At 33.3% G+C, this 24,629-nt stretch overlaps 1 protein-coding gene across 2 annotated transcripts; it reads left to right on the top strand.

Moving 5' to 3' along the window:
* The first annotated feature begins 21 nt into the window (after positions 1–21).
* On the top strand, positions 22–24,341 carry LOC130297996 (zinc finger protein 501-like). Of its 2 annotated transcripts, none has more exons than XM_056550874.1 (5): positions 22–160; positions 20,852–20,978; positions 21,076–21,167; positions 21,286–21,394; positions 22,051–24,341. In XM_056550874.1, exons 2-5 carry the CDS (start codon positions 20,891–20,893, stop codon positions 22,956–22,958), a joined length of 1,197 nt encoding a protein of 398 aa, XP_056406849.1. In that variant the 5' UTR covers positions 22–160; positions 20,852–20,890; the 3' UTR covers positions 22,959–24,341. The 2 variants fall into 2 exon arrangements, with proteins under 2 accessions (XP_056406849.1, XP_056406848.1); XM_056550873.1 differs by having other exon boundaries at positions 24–160; positions 22,048–23,544.
* The last annotated feature ends 288 nt before the right edge of the window (positions 24,342–24,629 follow it).

The following is a 24,629-nucleotide window of genomic DNA, read 5'->3' as shown; positions in this document are numbered from 1 at the left end:
TCCTTCAGCCGGATTCTCTTCTATCCTGCTGAGCTCCGCCCACAAATATTCCGATCACATGATTGTGACATCATCACAGGTCCTTCACCTCCCGCATCAAGCAGATTCGGATCAGGTCCTGTTCGCAGTCTCTGCTCCTCAGTGATTCTCTAGTTGTCTGGTGAGTTTATATGAGATCTAAGGGTTCAACTCACACCCCAGTAATCCATTGGTCAGACAATAGTGGAGAAGATTATACTATATATAATAATTGTGTATGTGATATATGATGTGATCCCTGTATGATATATATATAAGTGAGGATGTATATGTGATATATGATGTGATCCCTGTATGATATATATATAATAAGTGAGGATGTGTATGTGATATATGATGTGATCCCTGTATGATATATATATATATAATAAGTGAGGATGTGTATGTGATATATGATGTGATCCCTGTATGATATATATATAATAAGTGAGGATGTGTATGTGATATATGATGTGATCCCTGTATGATATATATATATATAATAAGTGAGGATGTGTATGTGATATATGATGTGATCCCTGTATGATATATATATAATAAGTGAGGATGTGTATGTGATATATGATGTGATCCCTGTATGATATATATAATAAGTGAGGATGTGTATGTGATATATGATGTGACCCCTGTATGATATATATAATAAGTGAGGATGTGTATGTGATATATGATGTGACCCCTGTATGATATATAATAAGTGAGGATGTGTATGTGATATATGATGTGATCCCTGTATGATCTATATAATAAGTGAGGATGTGTATGTGATATATGATGTGATCCCTGTATGATATATATATAATAAGTGAGGATGTGTATGTGATATATGATGTGATCCCTGTATGATATATATAATAAGTGAGGAAGTGTATGTGATATATGATGTGATCCCTGTATGATATATATAATAAGTGAGGATGTGTATGTGATATATGATGTGATCCCTGTATGATATATATAATAAGTGAGGATGTGTATGTGATATATGATGTGATCCCTGTATGATATATATAATAAGTGAGGATGTGTATGTGATATATGATGTGATCCCTGTATGATATATATATATATAAGTGAGGATGTGTATGTGACATATGATGTGATCCCTGTATGATATATATATAAGTGAGGATGTGTATGTGATATATGATGTGATCCCTGTATGATATATATAAGTGAGGATGTGTATGTGATATATGATGTGATCCCTGTATGATATATATATATACTAAGTGAGGATGTGTATGTGATATATGATGTGATCCCTGTATGATATATATAATAAGTGAGGATGTGTATGTGATATATGATGTGATCCCTGTATGATATATATAATAAGTGAGGATGTGTATCTGATATATGATGTGATCCCTGTATGATATATATAATAAGTGAGGATGTGTATGTGATATATGATGTGAGCCCTGTATGATATATATATAATAAGTGAGGATGTGTATGTGATATATGATGTGAGCCCTGTATGATATATATATAATAAGTGAGGATGTGTATGTGATATATGATGTGATCCCTGTATGATATATATATATAATAAGTGAGGATGTGTATGTGATATATGATGTGGTCCCTGTATGATATATATAAAATAAGTGAGGATGTGTATGTGATATATGATGTGATCCCTGTATGATATATATAATAAGTGAGGATGTGTATGTGATATATGATGTGATCCCTGTATGATATATATATATATAAGTGAGGATGTGTATGTGACATATGATGTGATCCCTGTATGATATATATAATAAGTGAGGATGTGTATGTGATATATGATGTGATCCCTGTATGATATATATAAGTGAGGATGTGTATGTGACATATGATGTGATCCCTGTATGATATATAATAAGTGAGGATGTGTATGTGATATATGATGTGACCCCTGTATGATATATATAATAAGTGAGGATGTGTATGTGATATATGATGTGATCCCTGTATTATATATATAAGTGAGGATGTGTATGTGATATATGATGTGATCCCTGTATGATATATATAATAAGTGAGGATGTGTATGTGATATATGATGTGATCCCTGTATGATATATATAATAAGTGAGGATGTGTATGTGATATATGATGTGATCCCTGTATGATATATATAATAAGTGAGGATGTGTATGTGATATATGATGTGATCCCTGTATGATATATATAATAAGTGAGGATGTGTATGTGATATATGATGTGACCCCTGTATGATATATATAAGTGAGGATGTGTATGTGATATATGATGTGATCCCTGTATGATATATATATAATAAGTGAGGATGTGTATGTGATATATGATGTGATCCCTGTATGATATATATATAATAAGTGAGGATGTGTATGTGATATATGATGTGATCCCTGTATGATATATATATAAGTGAGGATGTGTATGTGATATATAATGTGATCCCTGTATGATATATATATAAGTGAGGATGTGTATGTGATATATAATGTGATCCCTGTATGATATATATATAAGTGAGGATGTGTATGGGATATATGATGTGATCCCTGTATGATATATATATAATAAGTGAGGATGTGTATGTGATATATGATGTGATCCCTGTATGATATATATAATAAGTGAGGATGTGTATGTGATATATGATGTGATCCCTGTATGATATATATATATAAGTGAGGATGTGTATGTGATATATGATGTGATCCCTGTATGATATATATATATAATAAGTGAGGATGTGTATGTGATATATGATGTGACCCCTGTATGATATATATAATAAGTGAGGATGTGTATGTGATATATGATGTGATCCCTGTATGATATATATAATAAGTGAGGATGTGTATGTGATATATGATGTGATCCCTGTATGATATATATAAGTGAGGATGTGTATGTGATATATGATGTGATCCCTGTATAATATATATATATAATAAGTGAGGATGTGTATGTGATATATGATGTGATCCCTGTATGATATATATATAATAAGTGAGGATGTGTATGTGATATATGATGTGATCCCTGTATAATATATATATATAATAAGTGAGGATGTGTATGTGATATATGATGTGACCCCTATATGATATATATATAATAAGTGAGGATGTGTATGTGATATATGATGTGACCCCTGTATGATATATATAATAAGTGAGGATGTGTATGTGATATATGATGTGATCCCTGTATGATATATATAATAAGTGAGGATGTGTATGTGATATATGATGTGGTCCCTGTATGATATATATATATATATAAGTGAGGATGTGTATGTGATATATGATGTGACCCCTGTATGATATATATAATAAGTGAGGATGTGTATGTGATATATGATGTGATCCCTGTATAATATATATAATAAGTGAGGATGTGTATGTGATATATGATGTGATCCCTGTATGATATATATATAATAAGTGAGGATGTGTATGTGATATATGATGTGATCCCTATATGATATATATATATATATAAGTGAGGATGTGTATGTGATATATGATGTGATCCCTGTATGATATATATAAGTGAGGATGTGTATGTGATATATGATGTGATCCCTGTATGATATATATATATAATAAGTGAGGATGTGTATGTGATATATGATGTGACCCCTGTATGATATATATAAGTGAGGATGTGTATGTGATATTTGATGTGACCCCTGTATGATATATATAATAAGTGAGGATGTGTATGTGACATATGATGTGATCCCTGTATGATATATAATAAGTGAGGATGTGTATGTGATATATGATGTGTTCCCTGTATGATATATATATAATAAGTGAGGATGTGTATGTGACATATGATGTGATCCCTGTATGATATATATATATAATAAGTGAGGATGTGTATGTGATATATGATGTGATCCCTGTATGATATATATAAGTGAGGATGTGTATGTGATATATGATGTGATCCCTGTATGATATATATATAATAAGTGAGGATGTGTATGTGATATATGATGTGACCCCTGTATGATATATATATATAATAAGTGAGGATGTGTATGTGATATATGATGTGACCCCTGTATGATATATATATAATAAGTGAGGATGTGTATGTGATATATGATGTGATCCCTGTATGATATATATAATAAGTGAGGATGTGTATGTGATATATGATGTGATCCCTGTATGATATATATATAATAAGTGAGGATGTGTATGTGACATATGATGTGATCCCTGTATGATATATATATAATAAGTGAGGATGTGTATGTGACATATGATGTGATCCCTGTATGATATATATAATAAGTGAGGATGTGTATGTGATATATGATGTGATCCCTGTATGATATATATATATATAATAAGTGAGGATGTATATGTGATATATGATGTGATCCCTGTATGATATATATATATAATAAGTGAGGATGTGTATGTGATATATGATGTGATCCCTGTATGATATATATAATAAGTGAGGATGTGTATGTGACATATGATGTGATCCCTGTATGATATATATAATAAGTGAGGATGTGTATGTGATATATAATGTGATCCCTGTATGATATATATAATAAGTGAGGATGTGTATGTGATATATGATGTGACCCCTGTATGATATATATATATATATAATAAGTGAGGATGTGTATGTGATATATGATGTGATCCCTGTATGATATATATATAATAAGTGAGGATGTGTATGTGATATATGATGTGATCCCTGTATGATATATATATATATATATATATATATATAATAAGTGAGGATGTGTATGTGATATATGATGTGATCCCTGTATGATATATATAATAAGTGAGGATGTGTATGTGATATATAATGTGATCCCTGTATGATATATATAATAAGTGAGGATGTGTATGTGATATATGATGTGACCCCTGTATGATATATATATATATATAATAAGTGAGGATGTGTATGTGATATATGATGTGATCCCTGTATGATATATATATAATAAGTGAGGATGTGTATGTGATATATGATGTGATCCCTGTATGATATATATATATATATAATAAGTGAGGATGTGTATGTGATATATGATGTGATCCCTGTATGATATATATATAATAAGTGAGGATGTGTATGTGATATATGATGTGATCCCTGTATGATATATATATAAGTGAGGATGTGTATGTGATATATGATGTGATCCCTGTATGATATATATATAATAAGTGAGGATGTGTATGTGATATATGATGTGATCCCTGTATGATATATATATAATAAGTGAGGATGTGTATGTGATATATGATGTGATCCCTGTATGATATATATAATAAGTGAGGATGTGTATGTGATATATGATGTGATCCCTGTATGATATATATAATAAGTGAGGATGTGTATGTGATATATGATGTGATCCCTGTATGATATATATATATAATAAGTGAGGATGTGTATGTGATATATGATGTGATCCCTGTATGATATATAATAAGTGAGGATGTGTATGTGATATATGATGTGATCCCTGTATGATATATATATAATAAGTGAGGATGTGTATGTGATATATGATGTGATCCCTGTATGATATATATAATAAGTGAGGATGTGTATGTGATATATGATGTGATCCCTGTATGATATATATATATAATAAGTGAGGATGTGTATGTGATATATGATGTGATCCCTGTATGATATATAATAAGTGAGGATGTGTATGTGATATATGATGTGATCCCTGTATGATATATATATAATAAGTGAGGATGTGTATGTGATATATGATGTGACCCCTGTATAATATATATATAAGTGAGGATGTGTATGTGATATATGATGTGATCCCTGTATGATATATATATAATAAGTGAGGATGTGTATGTGATATATGATGTGATCCCTGTATGATATATATATAATAAGTGAGGATGTGTATGTGATATATGATGTGATCCCTGTATGATATATATAATAAGTGAGGATGTGTATGTGATATATGATGTGATCCCTGTATGATATATATATAATAAGTGAGGATGTGTATGTGATATATGATGTGATCCCTGTATGATATATATATATAATAAGTGAGGATGTGTATGTGATATATGATGTGATCCCTGTATGATATATATATAATAAGTGATGATGTATATGTGATATATGATGTGACCCCTGTATGATATATATATAATAAGTGAGGATGTGTATGTGATATATGATGTGATCCCTGTATGATATATATAATAAGTGAGGATGTGTATGTGATATATGATGTGACCCCTGTATGATATATATATAAGTGAGGATGTGTATGTGATATATGATGTGACCCCTGTATAATATATATAATAAGTGAGGATGTGTATGTGATATATGATGTGATCCCTGTATGATATAATAAGTGAGGATGTGTATGTGATATATGATGTGATCCCTGTATGATATATATAATAAGTGAGGATGTGTATGTGATATATGATGTGATCCCTGTATGATATATATATAATAAGTGAGGATGTGTATGTGATATATGATGTGACCCCTGTATAATATATATAATAAGTGAGGATGTGTATGTGATATATGATGTGATCCCTGTATGATATATATATAAGTGAGGATGTGTATGTGATATATATATATCATACAGGGATCACATCATATATCACATACACATCCTCACTTATTATATATATCATACAGGGATCACATCATATATCACATACACATCCTCACTTATATATATATCATACAGGGATCACATCATATATCACATACACATCCTCACTTATTATATATATTATACAGGGGTCACATCATATATCACATACACATCCTCACTTATTATATATATATATATCATACAGGGATCACATCATATATCACATACACATCCTCACTTATTATATATATCATACAGGGATCACATCATATATCACATACACATCCTCACTTATTATATCATACAGGGATCACATCATATATCACATACACATCCTCACTTATTATATATATTATACAGGGGTCACATCATATATCACATACACATCCTCACTTATATATATATCATACAGGGGTCACATCATATATCACATACACATCCTCACTTATTATATATATCATACAGGGATCACATCATATATCACATACACATCCTCACTTATTATATATATATCATACAGGGGTCACATCATATATCACATATACATCATCACTTATTATATATATATCATACAGGGATCACATCATATATCACATACACATCCTCACTTATTATATATATATCATACAGGGATCACATCATATATCACATACACATCCTCACTTATATGATGTGATCCCTGTATGATATATATATAAGTGAGGATGTGTATGTGATATATGATGTGATCCCTGTATGATATATATATATATATAAGTGAGGATGTGTATGTGATATATGATGTGATCCCTGTATGATATATATAATAAGTGAGGATGTGTATGTGATATATGATGTGATCCCTGTATGATATATATATAATAAGTGAGGATGTGTATGTGCTATATGATGTGATCCCTGTATGATATATATAATAAGTGAGGATGTGTATGTGATATATGATGTGATCCCTGTATGATATATATAATAAGTGAGGATGTGTATGTGATATATGATGTGATCTCTGTATGATATATATAATAAGTGAGGATGTGTATGTGCTATATGATGTGATCCCTGTATGATATATATAATAAGTGAGGATGTGTATGTGATATATGATGTGATCCCTGTATGATATATATAATAAGTGAGGATGTGTATGTGATATATGATGTGACCCCTGTATGATATATATAATAAGTGATGATGTGTATGTGATATATGATGTGATCCCTGTATGATATATATATAATAAGTGAGGATGTGTATGTGATATATGATGTGATCCCTGTATGATATATATATATAAGTGAGGATGTGTGTGTGATATATGATGTGGCCCCTGTATGATATATAATAAGTTAGGATGTGTATGTGACATATGATGTGATCCCTGTATGATATATAATAAGTGAGGATGTGTATGTGATATATGATGTGACCCCTGTATGATATATATATATATATAATAAGTGAGGATGTGTATGTGATATATGATGTGATCCCTGTATTATATATATAAGTGAGGATGTGTATGTGATATATGATGTGATCCCTGTATGATATATATAATAAGTGAGGATGTGTATGTGATATATGATGTGATCCCTGTATGATATATATAATAAGTGAGGATGTGTATGTGACATATGATGTGATCCCTGTATGATATATATATATATAAGTGAGGATGTGTATGTGATATATGATGTGACCCCTGTATGATATACACATCCTCACTTATTATATATATCATACAGGGGTCACATCACATGTCACATACACATCCTCACTTATTATATATATATCATACAGGGTTCACATCGTATGTAACATACACATCCTCACTTATATATATCATACAGGGAGCACATCATATGTTACATACACATCCTCACTTATTATATATATATCATACAGGGGTCACATCATATATCACATACACATCCTCACTTATTATATATATCATACAGGGATCACATCATATATCACATACACATCCTCACTTATTATATATATATCATACAGGGGTCACATCATATATCACATACACATCCTCACTTATTATATATCATACAGGGATCACATCATATGTCACATACACATCCTCACTTATTATATATCATACAGGGATCACATCATATATCACATACACATCCTCACTTATTATATATATCATACAGGGATCACATCATATATCACATACACATCCTCACTTATATATATCATACAGGGATCACATCATATATCACATACACATCCTCACTTATTATATATATTATACAGGGGTCACATCATATATCACATACACATCCTCACTTATTATATATATATCATACAGGGATCACATCATATATCACATACACATCATCACTTATTATATATATCATACAGGGGTCACATCATATGTCACATACACATCCTCACTTATTATATATATATATATCATACAGGGATCACATCATATATCACATACACATCCTCACTTATTATATATATATCATACAGGGATCACATCATATATCACATACACATCCTCACTTATTATATATATCATACAGGGATCACATCATATATCACATACACATCCTCACTTATTATATATATCATAGAGGGGTCACATCATATATCACATACACATCCTCACTTATTATATATATTATACAGGGGTCACATCATATATCACATACACATCCTCACTTATTATATATATTATACAGGGGTCACATCATATATCACATACACATCCTCACTTATTATATATATCATACAGGGATCACATCATATATCACATACACATCCTCACTTATTATATATATCATACAGGGATCAAATCATATATCCCATACACATCCTCACTTATATATATATATATCATACAGGGATCACATCTTATATCACATACACATCCTCACTTATTATATATATATATCATACAGGGACCACATCATATATCACATACACATCCTCACTTATTATATATATCATACAGGGATCACATCATATATCACATACACATCCTCACTTATTATATATATCATACAGGGATCACATCATATAGCACATACACATCCTCACTTATTATATATATCATACAGGGATCACATCATATATCACATACACATCCTCACTTATTATATATATCATACAGGGATCACATCATATATCACATACACATCCTCACTTATTATATATATATCATACAGGGACCACATCATATATCACATACACATCCTCACTTATTATATATATCATACAGCGATCACATCTTATATCACATACACATCCTCACTTATTATATATATATATCATACAGGGATCACATCATATATCACATACACATCCTCACTTATTATATATATCATACAGGGATCACATCTTATATCACATACACATCCTCACTTATTATATATATATATCATACAGGGATCACATCATATATCACATACACATCCTCACTTATTATATATATATATCATACAGGGATCACATCATATATCACATATATAATAAGTGAGGATGTGTATGTGACATATGATGTGATCCCTGTATGATATATATATAATAAGTGAGGATGTGTATGTGATATATGATGTGACCCCTGTATGATATATATAATAAGTGAGGATGTGTATGTGATATATGATGTGACCCCTGTATGATATATATATAATAAGTGAGGATGTGTATGTGATATATGATGTGATCCCTGTATGATATATATAATAAGTGAGGATGTGTATGTGATATATGATGTGATCCCTGTATGATATATATATATATATATATATATATATATATAATAAGTGAGGATGTGTATGGGATATATGATTTGATCCCTGTATGATATATATAATAAGTGAGGATGTGTATGTGATATATGATGTGATCCCTGTATGATATATATAATAAGTGAGGATGTGTATGTGATATATGATGTGACCCCTGTATAATATATATAATAAGTGAGGATGTGTATGTGATATATGATGTGACCCCTTTATAATATATATAATAAGTGAGGATGTGTATGTGATATATGATGTGACCCCTCTATGATATATATAATAAGTGAGGATGTGTATGTGATATATGATGTGATCCCTGTATGATATATATAATAAGTGAGGATGTGTATGTGATATATGATGTGATCCCTGTATGATATATATATAATAAGTGAGGATGTGTATGTGATATATGATGTGATCCCTGTATGATATATATATATATAATAAGTGAGGATGTGTATGTGACATATGATGTGACCCCTGTATGATATATATAATAAGTGATGATGTGTATGTGATATATGATGTGATCCCTGTATGATATATATATAATAAGTGAGGATGTGTATGTGATATATGATGTGACCCCTGTATAATATATATAATAAGTGAGGATGTGTATGTGATATATGATGTGATCCCTGTATGATATATATAAGTGAGGATGTGTATGTGATATATGATGTGATCCCTGTATGATATATATAATAAGTGAGGATGTGTATGTGATATATGATGTGATCCCTGTATGATATATAATAAGTGAGGATGTGTATGTGACATATGATGTGATCCCTGTATGATATATAATAAGTGAGGATGTGTATGTGATATATGATGTGACCCCTGTATGATATATATATAATAAGTGAGGATGTGTATGTGATATATGATGTGATCCCTGTATGATATATATAATAAGTGAGGATGTGTATGTGATATATGATGTGATCCCTGTATGATATATATATAATAAGTGAGGATGTGTATGTGATATATGATGTGATCCCTGTATAATATATATATAATAAGTGAGGATGTGTATGTGATATATGATGTGATCCCTGTATAATATATATATAATAAGTGAGGATGTGTATGTGATATATGATGTGATCCCTGTATAATATATATATAATAAGTGAGGATGTGTATGTGATATGATGTGACCCCTGTATAATATATATATAAGTGAGGATGTGTATGTGATATATGATGTGATCCCTGTATGATATATATATAATAAGTGAGGATGTGTATGTGATATATGATGTGACCCCTGTATAATATATATAATAAGTGAGGATGTGTATGTGATATATGATGTGATCCCTGTATGATATAATAAGTGAGGATGTGTATGTGATATATGATGTGACCCCTGTATAATATATATAATAAGTGAGGATGTGTATGTGATATATGATGTGATCCCTGTATGATATATATATAATAAGTGAGGATGTGTATGTGATATATGATGTGATCCCTGTATGATATATATATAATAAGTGAGGATGTGTATGTGATATATGATGTGATCCCTGTATGATATATATATAAGTGAGGATGTGTATGTGATATATGATGTGATCCCTGTATGATATATATAATAAGTGAGGATGTGTATGTGATATATATATATCATACAGGGATCACATCATATATCACATACACATCCTCACTTATTATATATATCATACAGGGATCACATCATATATCACATACACATCCTCACTTATATATATATCATACAGGGATCACATCATATATCACATACACATCCTCACTTATTATATATATTATACAGGGGTCACATCATATATCACATACACATCCTCACTTATTATATATATATATCATACAGGGATCACATCATATATCACATACACATCCTCACTTATTATATATATATATCATACAGGGGTCACATCATATATCACATACACATCCTCACTTATTATATCATACAGGGATCACATCATATATCACATACACATCCTCACTTATTATATATATTATACAGGGGTCACATCATATATCACATACACATCCTCACTTATATATATATCATACAGGGGTCACATCATATATCACATACACATCCTCACTTATTATATATATCATACAGGGATCACATCATATATCACATACACATCCTCACTTATTATATATATATCATACAGGGGTCACATCATATATCACATATACATCATCACTTATTATATATATATCATACAGGGATCACATCATATATCACATACACATCCTCACTTATTATATATATATCATACAGGGATCACATCATATATCACATACACATCCTCACTTATATATATATCATACAGGGATCACATCATATATCACATACACATCCTCACTTATTATATATATATCATACAGGGATCACATCATATATCACATACACATCCTCACTTATATATATATATATCATACAGGGATCACATCATATATCACATACACATCCTCACTTATATATATATCATACAGGGATCACATCATATAAGTGAGGATGTGTATGTGATATATGATGTGATCCCTGTATGATATATATATATAAGTGAGGATGTGTATGTGATATATGATGTGATCCCTGTATGATATATATAATAAGTGAGGATGTGTATGTGATATATGATGTGATCCCTGTATGATATATATATAAGTGAGGATGTGTATGTGATATATGATGTGATCCCTGTATGATATATATAATAAGTGAGGATGTGTATGTGACATATGATGTGATCTCTGTATGATATATATAATAAGTGAGGATGTGTATGTGCTATATGATGTGATCCCTGTATGATATATATAATAAGTGAGGATGTGTATGTGATATATGATGTGATCCCTGTATGATATATATAATAAGTGAGGATGTGTATGTGATATATGATGTGACCCCTGTATGATATATATAATAAGTGATGATGTGTATGTGATATATGATGTGATCCCTGTATGATATATATATAATAAGTGAGGATGTGTATGTGATATATGATGTGATCCCTGTATGATATATATATGATAAGTGAGGATGTGTGTGTGATATATGATGTGGCCCCTGTATGATATATAATAAGTTAGGATGTGTATGTGACATATGATGTGATCCCTGTATGATATATAATAAGTGAGGATGTGTATGTGATATATGATGTGACCCCTGTATGATATATATAATAAGTGAGGATGTGTATGTGATATATGATGTGATCCCTGTATGATATATATAATAAGTGAGGATGTGTATGTGATATATGATGTGATCCCTGTATGATATATATAATAAGTGAGGATGTGTATGTGATATATGATGTGATCCCTGTATTATATATATAAGTGAGGATGTGTATGTGATATATGATGTGATCCCTGTATGATATATATAATAAGTGAGGATGTGTATGTGATATATGATGTGATCCCTGTATGATATATATATAATAAGTGAGGATGTGTATGTGATATATGATGTGACCCCTGTATAATATATATATAAGTGAGGATGTGTATGTGATATATGATGTGATCCCTGTATGATATATATATAATAAGTGAGGATGTGTATGTGATATATGATGTGACCCCTGTATAATATATATAATAAGTGAGGATGTGTATGTGATATATGATGTGATCCCTGTATGATATAATAAGTGAGGATGTGTATGTGATATATGATGTGACCCCTGTATAATATATATAATAAGTGAGGATGTGTATGTGATATATGATGTGATCCCTGTATGATATATATATAATAAGTGAGGATGTGTATGTGATATATGATGTGATCCCTGTATGATATATATATAATAAGTGAGGATGTGTATGTGATATATGATGTGATCCCTGTATGATATATATATAAGTGAGGATGTGTATGTGATATATGATGTGATCCCTGTATGATATATATAATAAGTGAGGATGTGTATGTGATATATATATATCATACAGGGATCACATCATATATCACATACACATCCTCACTTATTATATATATCATACAGGGATCACATCATATATCACATACACATCCTCACTTATATATATATCATACAGGGATCACATCATATATCACATACACATCCTCACTTATTATATATATTATACAGGGGTCACATCATATATCACATACACATCCTCACTTATTATATATATATATCATACAGGGATCACATCATATATCACATACACATCCTCACTTATTATATATATATCATACAGGGATCACATCATATATCACATACACATCCTCACTTATATATATATTATACAGGGGTCACATCATATATCACATACACATCCTCACTTATTATATATATATCATACAGGGATCACATCATATGTCACATACACATCCCCACTTATATATATCATACAGGGAGCACATCATATTTTACATACACATCCTCACTTATTATATATATATCATACAGGGGTCACATCATATATCACATACACATCCTCACTTATTATATATATATATCATACAGGGGTCACATCATATATCACATACACATCCTCACTTATTATATATATATCATACAGGGATCACATCATATATCACATACACATCCTCACTTATTATATATATATCATACAGGGATCACATCATATGTCACATACACATCCCCACTTATATATATCATACAGGGAGCACATCATATTTTACATACACATCCTCACTTATTATATATATATCATACAGGGGTCACATCATATATCACATACACATCCTCACTTATTATATATGTGATATATGATGTGATCCCTGTATGATATATATATATAATAAGTGAGGATGTGTATGTGATATATGATGTGATCCCTGTATGATATATATATATAATAAGTGAGGATGTGTATGTGATATAAGATGTGATCCCTGTATGATATATATAATAAGTGAGGATGTGTATGTGATATATGATGTGATCCCTGTATGATATATATATATAATAAGTGAGGATGTGTATGTGATATATGATGTGATCCCTGTATGATATATATAATAAGTGAGGATGTGTATGTGATATATGATGTGGTCCCTGTATGATATATATATATATATATATATATAATAAGTGAGGATGTGTATGGGATATATGATTTGATCCCTGTATGATATATATAATAAGTGAGGATGTGTATGTGATATATGATGTGATCCCTGTATGATATATATAATAAGTGAGGATGTGTATGTGATATATGATGTGACCCCTGTATAATATATATAATAAGTGAGGATGTGTATGTGATATATGATGTGACCCCTGTATAATATATATAATAAGTGAGGATGTGTATGTGATATATGATGTGACCCCTCTATGATATATATAATAAGTGAGGATGTGTATGTGATATATGATGTGATCCCTGTATGATATATATAATAAGTGAGGATGTGTATGTGATATATGATGTGATCCCTGTATGATATATATATAATAAGTGAGGATGTGTATGTGATATATGATGTGATCCCTGTATGATATATATAATAAGTGAGGATGTGTATGTGATATATGATGTGATCCCTGTATGATATATATAATAAGTGAGGATGTGTATGTGATATATGATGTGATCCCTGTATGATATATATATAATAAGTGAGGATGTGTATGTGATATATGATGTGATCCCTGTATGATATATATATATATAATAAGTGAGGATGTGTATGTGATATATGATGTGACCCCTGTATGATATATATATATATATATATATATATATAATAAGTGATGATGTGTATGTGACATATGATGTGACCCCTGTATGATATATATAATAAGTGATGATGTGTATGTGATATATGATGTGATCCCTGTATGATATATATATAATAAGTGAGGATGTGTATGTGATATATGATGTGATCCCTGTATGATATATATATATGATAAGTGAGGATGTGTGTGTGATATATGATGTGGCCCCTGTATGATATATAATAAGTGAGGATGTGTATGTGACATATGATGTGATCCCTGTATGATATATAATAAGTGAGGATGTGTATGTGATATATGATGTGACCCCTGTATGATATATATAATAAGTGAGGATGTGTATGTGATATATGATGTGATCCCTGTATGATATATATAATAAGTGAGGATGTGTATGTGATATATGATGTGATCTCTGTATGATATATATAATAAGTGAGGATGTGTATGTGATATATGATGTGATCCCTGTATGATATATATAATAAGTGAGGATGTGTATGTGATATATGATGTGATCCCTGTATGATATATATAATAAGTGAGGATGTGTATGTGATATATGATGTGATCTCTGTATGATATATATAATAAGTGAGGATGTGTATGTGATATATGATGTGATCCCTGTATGATATATATAATAAGTGAGGATGTGTATGTGATATTTGATGTGATCCCTGTATGATATATATAATAAGTGAGGATGTGTATGTGATATATGATGTGATCCCTGTATTATATATATATATATAAGTGAGGATGTGTATGTGACATATGATGTGATCCCTGTATGATATATATATATATAAGTGAGGATGTGTATGTGATATATGATGTGACCCCTGTATGATATATATAATAAGTGAGGATGTGTATGTGATATATGATGTGATCCCTGTATGATATATATAATAAGTGATGATGTGTATGTGATATATGATGTGATCCCTGTATGATATATATATAATAAGTGAGGATGTGTATGTGATATATGATGTGATCCCTGTATGATATATATATATAATAAGTGAGAATGTGTATGTGATATAAGATGTGATCCCTGTATGATATATATATGTGAGGATGTGTATGTGATATATGATGTGATCCCTGTATGATATATATAATAAGTGAGGATGTGTATGTGGTATATGATGTGATCTCTGTATGATATATATAATAAGTGAGGATGTGTATGTGATATATGATGTGATCCCTGTATGATATATATATAAGTGAGGATGTGTATGTGATATATGATGTGATCCCTGTATGATATATATAATAAGTGAGGATGTGTATGTGATATATGATGTGATCCCTGTATGATATATATAATAAGTGAGGATGTGTATGTGATATATGATGTGATCCCTGTATGATATATATATAATAAGTGAGGATGTGTATGTGATATAAGATGTGATCCCTGTATGATATATATAATAAGTGAGGATGTGTATGTGATATATGATGTGGTCCCTGTATGATATATATATATATATATATAAGTGAGGATGTGTATGTGATATATGATGTGATCCCTGTATGATATATATATAATAAGTGAGGATGTGTATGTGATATATGATGTGATCCCTGTATGATATATATAATAAGTGAGGATGTGTATGTGATATATGATGTGATCCCTGTATGATATATATATATATATATATATATATATATAATAAGTGAGGATGTGTATGGGATATATGATTTGATCCCTGTATGATATATATAATAAGTGAGGATGTGTATGTGATATATGATGTGATCCCTGTATGATATATATAATAAGTGAGGATGTGTATGTGATATATGATGTGACCCCTGTATAATATATATAATAAGTGAGGATGTGTATGTGATACATGATGTGATCCCTGTATGATATATATAATAAGTGAGGATGTGTATGTGATATATGATGTGATCCCTGTATGATATATATATAATAAGTGAGGATGTGTATGTGATATATGACGTGATCCCTGTATGATATATATAATAAGTGAGGATGTGTATGTGATATATGATGTGATCCCTGTATGATATATATATATAAGTGAGGATGTGTATGTGATATATGATGTGATCCCTGTATGATATATATAATAAGTGAGGATGTGTATGTGATATATGATGTGATCCCTGTATGATATATATATATATATATATATAATAAGTGAGGATGTGTATGGGATATATGATGTGATCCCTGTATGATATATATAATAAGTGAGGATGTGTATGTGATATATGATGTGATCCCTGTATGATATATATATAATAAGTGAGGATGTGTATGTGATAAATGAGGTGATCCCTGTATAATATATATAATAAGTGAGGATGTGTATGTGATATATGATGTGATCCCTGTATGATATATATATAATAAGTGAGGATGTGTATGTGATATATGATGTGATCCCTGTATGATATATATAATAAGTGAGGATGTGTATGTGATGTATGATGTGATCCCTGTATGATCTATTTAATAAGTGAGGATGTGTATGTGATATATGATGTGATCCCTGTATGATATATATAATAAGTGAGGATGTGTATGTGATATATGATGTGATCCCTGTATGATATATATAATAAGTGAGGATGTGTATGTGATATAAGATGTGATCCCTGTATGATATATATAATAAGTGAGGATGTGTATGTGATATATGATGTGATCCCTGTATGATATATATATATAATAAGTGAGGATGTGTATGTGATATATGATGTGATCCCTGTATGATATATATAATAAGTGAGGATGTGTATGTGATGTATGATGTGATCCCTGTATGATCTATATAATAAGTGAGGATGTGTATGTGATATATGATGTGATCCCTGTATGATATATATATATAATAAGTGAGGATGTTTATGTGATATATGATGTGGTCCCTTTATGATGTATCATATTGATGACTGGAGAGGTGACACTGCTGGGACATTATATAGTAATGGAGGGGTCTGTTGATGACTGGAGAGGTGACCCTGCTGGGACATTATACAGTAATGGAGGGGTCTGGTGATGATTAGAGAGGTGACACTGCTGGACATTATATAGTAATGGAGGGGTCTGGTGGTGACTGGAGAGGTGACACTGCTGGGACATTATATAGTAATGGAGGGGTCTGGTGGTGACTGGAGAGGTGACACTGCTGGGACATTATATAGTAATGGAGGGGTCTGGTGATGAATAGAGAGGTGACACTGCTGGACATTATACAGTAATGGAGGGGTCTGGTGATGATTAGAGAGGTGACACTGCTGGGACATTATACAGTAATGGAGGGGTCTGGTGATTACTGGAGAGATGACACTGCTGGAACATTATACAGTAATGGAGGGGTCTGGTGATGACTGGAGAGGTGACACTGCTGGGACATTATATAGTAATGGAGGGGTCTGGTGATGACTGGAGAGGCGACACTGCTGGGACATTATATAGTAATTGAGGGGTCTGGTGATGACTGGAGAGGTGACACTGCTGGACATTATACAGTAATGGAGGGGTCTGGTGATGATTAGAGAGGTGACAGTGCTGGGACATTATACAGTAATGGAGGGGTCTGGTGATGATTAGAGAGGTGACCCTGCTGGGACATTATACAGTCATGGAGGGGTCTGGTGATGACTGGAGAAGTGACACTGCTGAGATATTATACAGTAATGGAGGGGTCTGGTGATGACTGGAGAGGTGACACTGCTGGGATATTATATAGTAATGGAGGGGTCTGGTGATGACTGGAGAGGTGACCCTGCTGGGACATTATACAGTAATGGAGGGGTCTGGTGATGACTGGAGAGGTGACACTGCTGGGACATTATACAGTAATGGAGGGGTCAGGTGATGATTAGAGAGGTGACACTGCTGGGACATTATACAGTAATGGAGGGGTCTGGTGATGACTGGAGAGGTGACACTGCTGGGACATTATACAGTAATGGAGAGGTCTGGTGATGACAGGAGAGGTGACACTGCTGGGACATTATACAGTAATGGAGGGATCTGGTGATGATTAGAGAGGTGACACTGCTGGGACATCATACAGTAATGGAGGGATCTGGTGATGACTGGAGAGGTGACACTGCTGGGACATTATATAGTAATGGAGGGGTCTGGTGATGATTAGAAAGGTGACACTGCTGGGACATTATACAGTAATGGAGGGGTCTGGTGATGAGAGGTGACACTGCTGGGACATTATACAGTAATGGAGGGGTCTGGTAATGACTGGAGAGGTGACACTGCTGGGACATTATACAGTAATGGAGGGATCTGGTGATGATTAGAGAGGTGACACTGCTGGGACATTATACAGTAATGGAGGGGTCTGGTGATGACTGGAGAGGTGACACTGCTGGGACATCATACAGTAATGGAGGGGTCTGGTGAGGACTGGAGAGGCGACACTGCTGGGACATTATATAGTAATGGAGGGGTCTGGTGAGGACTGGAGAGGTGACACTGCTGGGACATTATACAGTAATGGAGGGGTCTGGTGATGATTAGAGAGGTGACACTGCTGGGACATTATACAGTAATGGAGGGGTCTGGTGATGACGGTATCATTGTGTGTCAGGTTCCTATAAGGTGTCAGGATGTGGCGGTCTATTTCTCCATGGAGGAGTGGGAGTATGTAGAAGGACACAAGGATCTGTACCAGGACATAGTCATGATGGAGGATCACCGGCCCCTCACATCACAAGGTAAGAAGAGACATATATATCGATATCACTCTCACTACCTAGTAACATAGAAATCTATCCAGCACTGATGTATTCATTCCCTGTGTGTTCCCTACAGCTGGAGTCATTGATAGAAATCCACCCGAGAGGTGTCCCCGTCCTCTGTATTCCCAGGACTATCCAGAGGGAAATGTCTCAGAGAAGCATCAGGTAGATGAGGCTGATCCTATATCTCTATAGGGGGGGTCCTGCAGTCATAGATTTTGGGGGTCTCTGTTGCTCCTCCTGTCTGCTGTATTGTAGTGAATTGTTCTATATGTCACATCAGGGGGGAGATCTGACTAATAATAAAGTGGAGGATGAAGAAGAGAGGATGAGGGGCCATCACCCGTGTATGAGAGAAGTGAAGGAGGAAATTTCAGGAGGTGTTACCCCAGGTATGTAATAATGCCTGGAGGTGTTTCCCCAGGTATGTAATAATTCCAGGAGGTGTTACCCCAGGTATGTAATAATTCCAGGAGGTGTTACCCCAGGTATGTAATAATGCCTGGAGGTGTTTCCCCAGGTATGTAATAATGCCAGGAGGTGTTACCCCAGGTATGTAATAATTCCAGGAGGTGTTACCCCAGGTATGTAATAATTCCAGGAGGTGTTATCCCAGGTATGTAATAATTCCAGGAGGTGTTACCCCAGATATATTTACTTACTTTCCAAGTTCTGTATTGGTCATACACCAAGTTTCTGATCTCTCAGGGGCTACAGCATTTAAGACTTTAGTCATTCTGGTCTAAAAAGAAAAGGGTCACACGCCAAGTTACGGTTCTTACAAGTGCTGTAGCCCCTGAGAGGTAAGTAACTTGACGTGTGACCCTTTTCTCATTAGACCAAAATGACATAAGTCTATGACCAAAAATTCTGAGGAAAGGTATCGTCTGAGCTTCATCTCCAGCAGTTGGGGCCGACCTGTGGCATGGGGGAGGGCAGGTTTGTGAGGCCCCTATACCAGGGACAGAATTTTGTAGGCTGCTTATTGATTTTATACAATTTTATTTGTGGTGTGAAATATAAATCTTTCTATCCGTTGTTACAGAAGATTCTGCTAAGGATTCTGAAGAAATCATGTCCTCCCCGAATGATAAAGTAGAAGATAATGAAACTGTGCAGAGCTCCTCAGGAGACGACCTCTATACCCCTGATCTCCATCCAAGACGTCACAGGAGAAAACGGTCATCTAGTAATCCCCCTCATTATAGGGAACCTTCTCCTGACCCACCACAGGCTGTAACCACAAATACAGACCAGAAAGAGGCGGGAACATTCGATATGATGAGTGTGAAAAAGCGTTTTTTAAGAAGATCGGATCTTTTTACCCCCACACAAATCCAACCAGAAAAGAAGAAATACGCCTTTATATGTTCAGAATGTGGAGAATGTTTTTCATATAATTCGGAGCTGATTAAACACGAGAGAATTCACACAGGAGAGAAGCCGTTTGTATGTTCCGATTGTGGGAAATGTTTTGGCCATAAATCGAGTCTTGTCATACATGAAAGAAGTCATTCGGGGGAGAAGCCGTACACGTGTTCAGCATGTGCAAAATCTTTTGCTCAAAAGTCTGATCTTGCTAGACACGAGTTAAGTCACACCGGAATGAAGCCGTTTGCATGTCTAGAATGTGGGAAATGTTTTTCGCAAAAGTCTGATCTCCTTAGACATGAGGTAGGTCACTCAGGAAAGAAGCCGTATTCGTGTTTGGAATGTGGGAAAAGTTTTACGTATAAATCGGATCTTGTTAAACATGCGAGGAGCCACACGGGAGAGAAGCCGTACCCATGTGGGGAATGCGGGAAATGTTTTCCCCGTAGATCAAGTCTAGTTAGACATGAGAGAACACATACAGGAGAGAAGCCGTATTCATGTTTAGAATGTGGGAAAGGTTTTGTCACCGACGACAACCTAAAGCAGCATGAGATAACTCACACAGGAAAGAAGCCTCTATGATGATCTGCGTGCGGGAAACGTTTTACATGGAAATTGGATTTGGGAATTCACAAAGAAACACCGACCCCGTTAATATACCTGATGCTCCAGAATAATATTGTGTAGAATTAATTACAGATTTATTATGTTTATACCGGGAAGATTAGTTACCTGCCCCATACCTGATTATTTTCATTCTCATACCCCAAAAGGGGGCGTGGCATTGACTTGTCCATGTTTAAAGGGGTACTCCTGTGAAAAATATATATATTTTTTTTTCTTCAATCAACTGGTGCCAGAAAGTTAAACAGATTTGTAAATTATTTCTCTGTAAAAATCTCAATCCTTCCAGTACTTATCATCTGCTGTATGCTCCACAGGAAGTTGTGTAGTTCTTTCCAGTCTGACCACAGCTCTCTCTGCTGACACCTCTGTCCATGTCAGGAACTGTCCAGAGCAGCATATGTTTGCTATGGGGATTTGCTCCTGCTTTGGGCAGTTCCTGACATGGACAGAGGTGTCAGCAGAGAGCACTGTGGTCAGACAGAAAAGAAATTCAAACAGAAAATAACTTCCTGTGGAGCATACAGCAGCTGATAAGTACTGGAAGAATTAAGATTTTTAAATAGAAGAAATTTACAAATTTGTTTAACTTTCTGGCACCAGTTGATTTAACAAAAAAAAAAAAAAAAAAAAGTTTTTCCACTGGAGTTCCCCTTTAAGCCACATTTACAATAAAAACTGGCGCAAACAAAAACACATGGAACTGGTGTAAAAGTGGTGTTCAAGTGCGGTCCTGTTCATAATATAATGTCGTAATGAATAAAGTCTTCAGCGCCTTCTATTAGTGTTACGTAGATTTTCTCTCTTTTTCATTCTTCTTCGCTTGAATTCAGAAATATTAGTTTTTTGTTTTTTTTTACGTTTTTCACACACTTATGCGGCTCTAACACTTTATCATCATATTTTATATTTCCCATCTTTTCCATTTCCTATTTGTGTAACTTTATACAGAACTCTGTATCTCCGCCCATTTTATGACATCATATATAATTCACATATAGTACAATACTTCAGGCGCCCCCTGTAGGCCCTTTTGGGTCTCACACATTCAGAATATCACAATGTAATTTTATTTTTATTTTTTTTATTTTACATTTAAAAACCTTTTTGGCGATTTTATTTTAATTGAATTTTTTTTTCTTCTATCTTGTTTTATTTTATTTGGTATCTGTTGTAACTTTAGAATAAATAGATACCGGGGGAGATCTGGCCCGCGGACGCCCCATTCGGGGTTCACAGTCCTTTTTACGGTACATAATGCGGCCGTCTCCTCTTTCGAGTATAGAGGCTGTCTCTTTACTTACTGACTTATAGTCTAGTTCGGTTTATTGTCGGGGGGGGGGGGGGGGGGTGTGAGGTTTAGTTGCGGAAGTTTCTTAAAGGGGTACTCCGCCCCTAGACATCTTATCCCTTATACCCTGTCTGATCTCCTTGCTGCACACGGCGTTCGTTTAGAGTATCTAATGCAGCGCCGGGGGTCCGTGACCTCGCGGTCATGCCCCGCTCGTGACGTCATGACCACGCCCCCTCCCATAGACTTGCATTGAGGGGGGCGTGACCATGATGTCACAAGCGGGGCATGACCATTACATGCCTACGCCCCACATCGCCAGTCATTCGAAGTTCGCT

Source organism: Hyla sarda, assembly GCF_029499605.1.
Source record: "Hyla sarda isolate aHylSar1 chromosome 1 unlocalized genomic scaffold, aHylSar1.hap1 SUPER_1_unloc_14, whole genome shotgun sequence".
Lineage (NCBI taxonomy): Eukaryota > Metazoa > Chordata > Amphibia > Anura > Hylidae > Hyla > Hyla sarda.
Note: the sequence above shows the minus strand (reverse complement) of the source record. Positions and strands in the feature narration are given on the sequence as shown.

What these genes read in the sequence shown, in the direction of transcription:
- LOC130297996 (XM_056550873.1), top strand. Translation starts at nt 20,891, where the DNA reads ATGGAGGAGTGGGAGTATGTAGAAGGACACAAGGATCTGTACCAGGAC. An exon ending in CCGGCCCCTCACATCACAAG is followed by an intron (nt 20,979 to 21,075) that starts GTAAGAAGAGAC and finishes TGTTCCCTACAG; the next exon opens with CTGGAGTCATTGATAGAAAT. An exon ending in ATGTCTCAGAGAAGCATCAG is followed by an intron (nt 21,168 to 21,285) that starts GTAGATGAGGCT and finishes ATGTCACATCAG; the next exon opens with GGGGGAGATCTGACTAATAA.